Below are 11,634 nucleotides of genomic sequence, written 5' to 3' on the forward strand. Positions count from 1 at the left end.
TATTTAATATTTCATTTTCTCCTTTACGTGAGATTATAATTTCAAATTCAAAATTTTTTATAAAATTTGTGTACACTGTTTTGTAACAGTGTATACAAATAAAATATATTCTAAAATATAAAACACCATGCAGAATTATGTCATGAGTAATTCTAATAGCACCTTTTCATATTAAATTGTATGTACCATTCATGTGAATATAAATAGATACAATTCAATTTAAATGTACATTAAATACTGGAAAATATTTGTCTTATGAATACATACTTCTAAAACTTGAATGAAATGCCATTACAAAACCCTCTGTTTAGAAGTCAGTGAGCAAGATGTCTAAGAAGAGATTGATCTTAGGCTAAGTATTGATGGGACTTACCGGTTAGAAATTACATTATTGTAGAAACAGACCAAGTTTTCATTCACCACCTCTTTGTATTGCTGGATAAACCTCTGTTGATGTCCAAATGCTCTGATGGTGGACACTCCTGATAAAGTCTCACTGAAGTGGGAAATGACAGGAGAGCGGGACGCTCCTTTTAACCTCCGGATTTGCCGAGAGCTTGCCACATAGTATCTCTAATCAGAAGACAGAAAGAAGCAGTCGGAAAGATGTAGCAGAAATTGCTTTAATAGTTTAAAACCACAAGACCCTTGTGTCATGATTTAAAGAGTGACCCCCCAAAAGTCAGATACAAGTCCTAAGCCCCAGTATCTGTGAATGTGACCTTATTCAGAAATAGCATCTTTGCACATGTAATAGTTAAGGATCTCAAGATGACATCACCCTGGATGTATGGTGCACCCTAAATCCAATGTTAAGTATCCTTATAAGAGACAAAAGGAAGACATAGACACAGGGAAAACACCATGTCTGCCAGTGGCAGAGATTGAAGTGATGTGTTTAAAAGCCAACGAAAATATCAGGACTGTTGACAGCCAGCAGAAGCTAGGAGAGAAACATGAAAGAGATGTTCCCTCAAAACCTCCAGAAGGAATCAACTCTGCCTATATACTGATTTTAGACTTCAGAACTGTGAGAGATGCCAAGTGTGGTGCCCACGCTTATAATGCCAACACTTTGGGAGGCCAAGATAGGAGGGTTGCTAGAGCCCGGGAGTCTGAGACCAGCCTAGGGAATGTAGGGAGACCTTGTTTTCACAAAAAGTTATATATATATATATATATATATATGTGTGTGTGTGTGTGTGTGTGTGTGTGTGTGTGTGTGTGTGTGTATAGGGAGACCTTGTTTTACAAAAAGTTANGGATTTATTATACTCAAAATCTGCTCAAGGCTCTTAAGGGATAGAATAGGGAACCTTGACAAAGCTTTTTTGAAGGCAATAATTAGAGGAAAACGAAAACCATTTTATATTTGTAACTCATCATTTCTGACTATTCAGTAATCTGGTACCCTTAGAGTAGGGTATCACAATTTAAGGATATATTTCTGCATTTCAAACCTGGTCCATCATAAAATATGTATCATAAAATGCAATAAAAATATCAAGTGAGGGTGAGCCAAGGGAAACAGTCTGAGTCCATGAAGACTAAGACATTGCATCAAACTTATTTTTCAGAAACTTTGTTTTAATGTTGAAATGGGGAGGGACTAAGCGGGGAGAGGACCTCCCACACCTAGTCCTTACATATTTGAATTTCAGTTACACTAAATCTTGAAATAACCTTGCTTGTCCCATCTATTACACAAAAGAAAAACTAAACACACACAGTCACTCTTTATATATAAATTCCATAAATTTAAATATGTAGGTATTAGTATATTTTTAATACCAGTAAGTCAGTTTTTTCTGTTTCTGTCTTCCCCTGCCAAATATTAGAAGTTTCTTATGTATTGAATCTGCTGCTGTTTCTTGCAGTCTTAATAGTAAATATGAATTTTAAAGGTATTTATGTGTGTATGTATATATTTGTGTGTAAGCATAGTACATATATGCTGGTTTATATCATGCTATATGTTGGCTTAAAACAAAATTGTGAAAATATACACTTAATAACTATGGGCATGTCTTGTTCTGAAGTGGCCTATTTTCAATTCTTATTTATTCATGCTAATAGAGTAAAAGGATGTTATAAATAATGCAAAAATCACTTACAGCTGACTTGGTTATATATTGTATATTTTTCATCAGACTTAGTTTCTTAATTGTTTGCTCTATTTATTACCCAAATGAGCTAACATCATGAGTATTTAACAAATGATGATTAGTGGAGATGGCTAGAAGCATTCTATGTATCGTGAAAATCTAATATAGCATTAGAAACTTACTAGAGAAAATTCACATATGAATGCTTGATATTTACCTGTGCACAAGGGACTGATATCTGTGATGCAAAAACAGATGTGAAAATGGATAGTGTTTTGTCTGTAGTCTGTTTTCAGAGTGATTTAATCAGAATTTTAAGATAATATTTTACACCTTAATAATGTGAAAAATAGAGTTATTGTGCATCTCTACTGATATGAATAAAATTTAAATATATTTGCAGAAATAACTATTTCCCATTTATTTATTTATCCTGGCAATAAGGACTTCAGTAAAAGAGGAAATTAGTTTAAGTGAACAGAAAAACAAAAGTAGATTATAGGTGTAAATGGAGCTCAAACTGAATCCAGAATAATGAATGTCTGTTTTTCCACTCCATATTTTAGTTAATTATCCTCAAATATGCAATCTTCTATGAATATGTAATGGTTACATTTGTTGAAAATTTAAATGAAGTATAAAATACAGAGAAAATTACTTATTATTTCTTACTTTCCAGCACAATTTTTATATTAAAATAATATTTATTCCAAAGCATGATTTCTATATCCCGATAGTCTGTTTTAACTGATAACATACAAGGTAAAATCAATGCTGAATCATAACATTTGACCAAATCAAATCCCACAGATTTTGGGAATTAAGCCTACAATAAAAAATTGCATGTACTTTGATAAAGGGAATGTAAAGAGAAGATGTTTAGAATGTTTTGTAATAATAATCTCTTGATAGCATACATTTGAAAAATTCATCTATTTATAGTTCTTGCGTGTTTGACTAGTACCTTAGAATAAGTGTCAAAAAAATTATGGGAACAGAAATAAGGTGTATAAATCTGTGAATATGAAAAGAACTTTTATATCACAGTGTAGGAGCGAGGTGGAGAAATTTATGTGAGTCATTTCTGTATGAAGCTATAAATGTTTTCTAAACCAAAAGCTGTCATGGTTTCTTGTAAAATAAAAAAGATAATAAGGATACCCATTTTAATTGATTCTTTTCATTGTTTAATAAAATTGCTTTGTTTGATTGCTGAAGAAAAAAAATGCTAAGAAATTTTGTTTTCCACTGCAGCCTTACAGTGACATAATTTTGCAATTTAAATTGGATGATCACGTTTTAATATGAAGATAGCATGTAAGTATCATAAGAGACATATTTAGCTTTCCAGTAATTGTTTTTCTGTAAGAGACAGGTGATGTCTGAAAAAAAAAAAAAAAAAAAAAAAAAAAAAAGGCAGTATCTGTTTCTCTCTTGGATGTGCAGAGAAATTAATTTTCTGCTAAAATTACAACATACAAGTTTTGTGATGGGCATAAAAATGCAGGCCCCAGCTCTCCTGCTGCAGGAGCATAGCTGACTGACAGCCCCTGCGACTGCACTGATGGATCCACTGCTGTATTAGCATAGAGGCCAGCCAATGACTGAGTACTGGCAGAAAGTGCCCATAAGACCCTCCAACAGGCAACTGTGATTGAGAACTTCCTGTTGAACCTGTTGTAGAACTGTCCTGTAGTCCAAAACCCTTGTTACCCAATCCATCTTCTTTCTTTTTCTCCCTCATAGAGATTCAGCCTGAGTCGCTGTCTGAGGGCTTGCTCAGCCCAGCCTTCTTCTGCTCCCTCTCCTTTATCTTTTACAGGCATTTCCCCCAGTAAATCTCTAATACATCTATTCCTTTCTTCGACTCTGCTTCTTAGTGAACCTGGACAAAGAGGAGGTTTAAGTGAGTCTGAAACTATATTTGATTGTGAACTTATAAGTTATTAATACAAATAAAAATGTATGCACTTACTTGTACAGAGAAATAGAAGAACACTAAGGGAATAATCCCCAGAATGAAGAGGGGCAAAGCTCCCACAATGACCAAAACTGTTCCAATAACATCCAATGTACAATTCACCCACAGCCGTAAATAGTAATGCAAACGCATATCAATTATAAATATGTCCTGAAAAATTTGATATTAGGTCACTTTATTTTTAACTTTTACAGTTTAAAATGAGAGAAATAAGAAATATATTATTCAATGGCAAAATTAAAATGTTTACCCAGGTATGACAATCTATTGATTTCATAAATAAATTTAACTACATGATCTTTGCTGACCCCATATATTTTTCCCCTGTAGTCAACTATAATAATTAAAAGGCTGTTCTAATTTCAAGATACTTATCATCAAGCAATTTATATTTCCCAATGACCACTACATGACAACTAATTATACAACTAAAGTCAGACTTTGATAAAAAAAAACAAAAACAAAAGCAGTCCATAATTCAATAGCTAGTTTTTTTATCCCAATATTTGGGGCATTGGGCTACCAGTGTTTATGACTCAAAATTTGTAAGCCACTCCTGGGGCATTGTTATCAACTACAAATATGTTCAGTGGCCTTCCTGGATAACTGGATTCTACTCATATCAGAAGAAGCAGGAAAACAAAATAATCTTCATTTACAAAATTATGAACTGAAAGACAGAGTGGCCAATAGGAATGACAGAAGGACAATGACAAGGTCATGCATTGATTTACTCTTTTTTTTTTTTTTTCATGAGACGAAGTCTCGCTGTGTCACCCAAGCTGGAGTACAGTGGTGCGATCTCGGCTCACTGCAAACCTCTGCCTCCCAGGTTCGAGCAATTCTCGTGCCTCAGTCTCCCATGTAGCTAGGATTTCAGGCATGAGCCACCATGCCCAGCTAGTTTTTATATTTTTAGTAGAGATGTGGTTTCGTCATGTTGGCCAGGCTGGTCTCAAACTCCTGACCTCAGGTGATCCACCTGCCTCGGCCTCCCAAAGTGTTGGGATTACAGGCATAAGCCACTGCGCCCAGCCTGTTTTACACTTTGTTGCATATAACTTTATCTGTTTGCGGCACAAGGTATGACCTGAGAGATTCCAGGGAATACTAAGACACTGAACCTTGAATAGATGAACTGCTCAGTTCAGGACAAAACTAATATAAAAAGCGGAGATGAAATTTTGTTAATCCTACCCTCTTTTGGGAGTTCCCTGGTTATTTCATAAACCAAACAGTCTAAAAATATCATATTCACATGGAATTTTCCATTTTGAATTTACCTGCCCATACTCTCATCTGTTTAAGACTCAATCATTTGAAATTTTGCTACATGAAAATAATGATAAATCAGGAGAGTTGTAGTCATAAATGTCCTCTAGGAGAAACAGAATGGTGGTCATCAACCTCTTCTATAATTTTTCAAACAATAGTATGTCCCTTGGTATGATTAAGCAAGATTTAACATTCCATTAGAAATTTATGATGTTAGGTACTTTCATTTATGTTTTCACATTTTATCTTCACTTCTGTTTATACACCCCCCATGTTTTTACATATACATAGTAATGTGTTAATGCACTTTGAGGTTATGGACCTGCGCATCTTAATGTAGGGACCATTAGCAATATGTGGCTACTGAACACTGGGAATGTGGCTATTGCAAATTGAGATATGCTATAAGCACGTGATAAAAACCAGATTTAAAATACCTTGTACAAAAAAGTGTAAAGTTTAATCAATAATTTTATGTTAATTACAGTTGGGAATTATGTTTTGGATATACTGTGTTAAATAAAATGTATTATCACAATTAATTGCTATTGTGTTTTATTTTACTTCTTTATTATGGCTACCAGGAAATTTAAAATCACATACATGGCTTGCATTTTATCTTTATTGGACAGTTCTATTAGAAGCATTTTATGGTAGACACAATGAGAAAACTCCTACAGATAAACAGAGACACTCCGAAAATCTCAACTCATTCCCCATTCACCATAAGTGATGTTATGTTTTCTTAAAGGCAGGGTGTTTTCAAAGTCTGGATATCTCCACATTGCCTTACATTTTCTTTCTTTTTTTTAATTTTATTTTTTATTTTTTCACTATTATTATTTTTTTGAGATGGAGTTTCGCTCTTTTTGCCCAGGCTAGAGTGCAATCATGCAATCTCGGCTCACCACAACCTCCACCTCCTGGGTTCAAGTGATTCTCCTGCCTCAGCCTCCTGAGTGACTGGGATTACAGGCATGCGCCACCATTCCCGGTTAATTTTGTATTTTTAGTAGAGACAGGGTTTCTCCATGTTGGTCAGGCTGGTCTCGAACTTCCAACCTCAGGTGAACGGCCCGCCTCAGCCTCCCAAAGTGCTGGGATTACAGGCCTGAGCCACCGTGCCTGGCCGACTTACATTTTCTTTCCCTTCTTAGCCTAAAGCAGTGATTCTCAAACTTGATGTGTGTAAGAATTAGAGTGGTAGATCTCAAAGCACATGTGTTTCTTGGATTCTTTAAGTAATTTTTCAAGTGTTATTTTAATCATATGTACAAAATGTGACTCTGTTGTACATCAGTTATGTATGTCCTAAGGCTTAGAAATATATTTAACAATGAAATCTATATAAAACACACAATATTTTGTACAAGTGAGAAAATAAGGTACTAAATGTGGGTCACTTTTATGTATGCTATTTAAGGTGTGTCTTTCCTTACCTTGGTGAAACGACTGATGATCTGGCCTGTGGAATTTGTTTCAAAAAACTGGATGGGGAGGTGCAGTACATTATTCAACAGTTGAACATACATGGTTCGAGAGGCAGCCAGGGATCCTCTAGTGATTACGTAGGCTCCAGAGCAGACAAAGAGACCTAAACACACATAGTTACCACAGTTATATTAACAATATAAGGAAATTTGTGCTTTAACTTTCAAAAGATTGCTGTAAAAAGATTAATTATAAAAATATTTATATTTATTTTAACTGAAAACCCAAATATTACACCCAAAATGTGTAACTGTAGACTAAAACAAATATAAACATAATATATGATGTATGTGAAATACATACACATTTCTGATGTTTTGCCATGCTGATACAGCAGAACACTCCCACTTGTGGTCATAGGTTCCACACAGAAATGTACAGAAGATAAAAGGTCGATCTAATGCACAGAAATTTAGCAACCTATTACCTTTAGGATGTTCTGTGGGACAATATGTTAGTTACCAGTGCTTGTAGCCAAATATTTCCATTCTCCCAGCTTCTTGGTACATGGTAGAGTTGAACTTTCTGGCCCCCTTTTGGTTGATAGACCCAAATGAATAGCTCTGAACCACGAATTATAAGAGAAATGGTATACGACACTTCCGAGTTAGAACATTTAATTGCTGGTGTCAGTCCTATTCCCTTTGCACAGTGCCCGCCAGCATTTAAAATGGAGCCTGGCTCGTTTCCTCAGCTGGAGTCCCTAGGATAAGCAGAATCCCTTTCCTGACCCACAGTGGACACATAAAATGAGTGAGGGATACAATTCTTTTGGTGTGTTAAGTTCCTAAGATGTGGTTGATGGGAGAGTTGTTCTTGCATTAGCTACTTATCAGATAAACTTGTAGCTTTAGTGGAAGAAGCTGAAAAACAATTATTAGCACACATAGAAACAAGAAAGTTCTTTGAAAGATACATTTCCATCAATATGTGAAGCCTGGGAACAAAACTAACCAGGAAAAAAAAATAAGTAGATCTGCAAAATTAAGAGAGTTGTGAACACTTTATTTGAACCTCTGGATCAAGTGTGTTTAAAAATCTATGCCTGGGCATATTTACCTTTGTCAATACACTTCCATGTTACTTAAGCCGGTTTACTCTTGAGTCTTAACAGACACGCAGCTGCTCCATTGCACTCTAATACACAAGACTGCTAATAAAAGTGTGTTGCCAATATGATCCTTGTTCCTTTGCAGGTATCATGTTTAAAACAGAACAAAACTAGTTGCTTCTCACCACCTTCATTCTTTTAGCTAATTTCCTTATATTTTTAAATAATATCTCAAATGGCTATTAGCTTTCTCAGTCTTAAGTGTTTTCTATTATTTTCCTCCATTCCTCCCATACTTTCCTATTTCCCTTCCAATAGATTACCCATTTTTTCTCAAATATTCAATAAATACATATTGCTCATGAAGGTCACCAAATATGTAGCTTGTGTCACTATTTTTCCGTATGCTTAATTTTCTGTGTAACTAGGGCTAATTTACTCTCAAACACTTCAATAGCTAAAAGTCTCTTCTGAATACACTCGAACTCATCAAATATCCTACTGTTTCTTTAATCGTGTTGAGCACCTGCCCTCTGCAACATAAACTGCTCCCTTGGGACTCTCGGTCTTCCTGCTCTAAACTAGAATGGTTGCTGGAACAGGCATATCTATTCTTCAGTGTGGGAAGTTTTTTTTTTTTTTTTTAATTTTTTTTTTTTTATCTTTTATTTTTTTGAGAGTGAGTCTCGCTCTGTCGCCCAGGCTGGAGTGCAGTGGCGCGATCTCGGCTCACTGCAAGCTCAGCCTCCCGGATTCCCGCCATTCTCCTGCCTCAGCCTCCCGAGTAGCTGGGACTACAGGCCTGAGTCACCACGCCCGGCTAATTTTTGTATTTTGTTTAGTAGAGACGGGGTTTCACCTTGTTAGCCCGGATGGTCTCGATCTCCTAACATCGTGATCCACCCACCTCGGCCTCCCAAAGTGCTGGGATTACAGGCTTGAGCCACCACGCCCGGCCAGGAAGTATTTTTTAAAAATATTACGTACTTAGTATTTTCCCCCCATTTACTGAAGCTCTTTCTATATACATGTTAAACTTCTTGAACTGTACCTGTAATTTTTTGTTATCTATCATTTTCCATCTCTGTTTATAACGTTGTACATTTGGGATAATTTCTTCCAACTTACCTTATATTTGTACAACCTTTTAAAATTCTTTAAATATTTCAAGAGCTTTCTTGTCCTCAGGCTGAACTTAGTTTAGCACATTCCACATTTACTTTATGGATGCAATATTTTGAATCTCTGAAAGCAGTAATTAGACATCTTGAAAGTCTGATTGTATTCCAAATATTATTGTTTTACTTCTGAGCCTGACTGCTGTGTTTGTTGACTTTTATTTATGCTGTTGGTTTGAGTGAAATGTATGCCCTGGATGGACATTATCAGTTTAAAAATACGAAACAAAGACATGGTTAATTAATGTAGGTACCTAATGTGGCTTTCTTCTGCCGTTGCATACATTAATTTCTCCCAATATTTCTCTCCCCTGAGTGGAAGAGTTTGCTTCAAGTTCTGTTTAAGTGGGAAGGTACGACCCTGAAAGCCTTCATACTGGGATGCAGGGCACGTTGGCTGAGCCTTCTCCAAAAGCCACAATAAGGAGGCTTTCTCCTAGGTATGTCACACATGCTAGAAATCCTCATTTCCTCTTTAAACATCAGCTTTCTGGTTTTCATTGACTGTTTCTATCACAGTGGCTGTATACATTGGTGGTGGTGGTAGTGTTTTTCTAAAAGAGGCTGATAAGCCATCAGAACAATGTTCTAATGAATTACATTGATTACTTCCATGAAACTCAATTCTTCTCTCTGTACCTGCGAACATAAGTTCAGTGTTTTTCCATGGCTCAACTGAACATCTCCCTCTTCTATTCCAACTTCTCCAGTATCTGTTCCTGGCTACAGGTTTTCTTCTACCCTTCATTTTCTATCGGTATATTCCCGTATGTAGAAATGTATTACTCTGAAGTCTCCTGACACCTTTCCTTTTATATTTATTCACTGTCCTTTCAGTGGAATTTAGGGAGGTAAGGAAAGTAAATGAACCACTTAGCCCTCTTAAACTGGAAGCAGCAGTGTGCTCCTTAATCATCACACTTTGAAAATAAGGTGCCTATATTTTACACATTGGATCGGAGAAAGGAAGTTCCCAATAGTGAGACATAAAACACAATACATTAGAGATGTGCCAAGTATTCTAGAAATTTGAAGCAAATCGCTGAGACTCAGGGAAAAAACTATTCAGGGCAATTTCTTTTTTAAAAAATGATGCAAGATCTTTATTATCGTCATACAATATGGATGTAGCATTTTCAGCTTCAGTTCTCCAGTTTTGTTTGAATGCTAGCCTTCTATATTATTCATAGTGGGCCTCTAGTATTAACATGTGAAAGTTCTGTTTATGCTTTAAAGTTCCAAAAAATAAAAAATAAAAATGAGCTATGATGATGTCAGTGAATACAGCCTGCTGTCAATTAAATCAGATTCCATAAGAGAGCTGAGTTCTGCCAAAAAAAAAACCCCAGAAATTATACATTTTTATTTCTAGGCTCACCTTACTTATGAAAACGTTAATTTGCAGTTGCACTTAATAAGCCTTAAAAATTAAAAAATTTTTAAATGTAAAAAATGTGAAGAAACGATACATCAGAGAAGATTTATATTCTAACAACTGCAGAACACTCGAAACAAAAGCCAATCAGGAAAAAAAACTTTTACGATAAAACTGTTCAAAATCTGTTGCTTTGGTTATAAAATCTTTCTATATTTACTGACAGTTAATTAAAATGAAGATTTTACATAAATAATATTATGGACACTAAAATTGCATACTTTATATGTTATAGAAAAGCTATTTACTCACTTAAAATGTTCTTCAAAGGTTATTACATCTACTCTAAAGCTGTAACATAATTTCACTGAATTGGTGTGAATTTAGCCTTCATATGTATATGTGACATGCAGAGATACAGAGATTCATGTATATATGGATGTTTCTCTTGCTGTAATTTGAGACCTTTACATCTATATCTTCCTCATTGAGTTGCAAACTGCAAGTCAATAAATCTGACTCTCACTGATTCAAAAGCAAAGAAATTGTAAGGTCCTGTTCTTTCATACTCTAGATAATTCTTATATCTCATTTTCGTTATTAACATCTCTTTTCCCAGTGAATGTTGTTAACAAAATGACAGAACAAACATAAATCTGTCTCACAATATCTGCTTATTTTTAAATGGAGACAGTTACAAGCAGTACTATGGCCAGACAGCAAAAATAAGAGAGGAGAAAAGAGAAGCAAGGCTCTAAGTTTCATAGTTTTTGTTTTATCTGACTTTTCCATTACCAAAATCATGCATCTCTCTCTGTTTTCCCATATGGATATGAATATGAAGATGTAACAACTTCCACATAGATGACTCTATTGTGTTCTTATTTGAATTATTACCACCAGTCTCTCTCTAGGTGCCTATTTCTCTTGATACAAACACAAGAAATTATGTCTAAAAAAATCTTCCCTTTAGTTATACTATACTTTTGAATTTTCCAAACAATTGTTTAATCACCTACAATCTATATTCTTTTTCCATTTCTCTCTTGATGATGTTTCCTTGACTATAATCAGGAATTATTTCTTAATTTTCTTTGTTTTTAATAGACATGTAACATTTCAGAACGACTGAGAATTTACTTCAAACACTATTTTTTATTTTTTTTTTTTTTTTTTTT

At 35.0% G+C, this 11,634-nt stretch overlaps 1 protein-coding gene across 1 annotated transcript in view; it reads right to left on the minus strand.

Annotated features, from left to right (window-relative positions):
• The window catches only part of LOC108515500 (multidrug resistance-associated protein 1-like), a 100,200-nt gene that overhangs the window by 13,399 nt on the left and 75,167 nt on the right, over positions 1–11,634 (minus strand). Inside the window, 3 exon segments of the mRNA XM_017852416.1 lie at positions 374–573; positions 4,081–4,236; positions 6,801–6,955. Coding sequence (XP_017707905.1) covers positions 374–573; positions 4,081–4,236; positions 6,801–6,955 — 511 coding nt within the window.

The sequence above is a fragment of the Rhinopithecus bieti genome, unplaced genomic scaffold (assembly GCF_001698545.2).
Source record: "Rhinopithecus bieti isolate Rb0 unplaced genomic scaffold, ASM169854v2 scaffold_34373, whole genome shotgun sequence".
Classification (NCBI taxonomy): domain Eukaryota; kingdom Metazoa; phylum Chordata; class Mammalia; order Primates; family Cercopithecidae; genus Rhinopithecus; species Rhinopithecus bieti.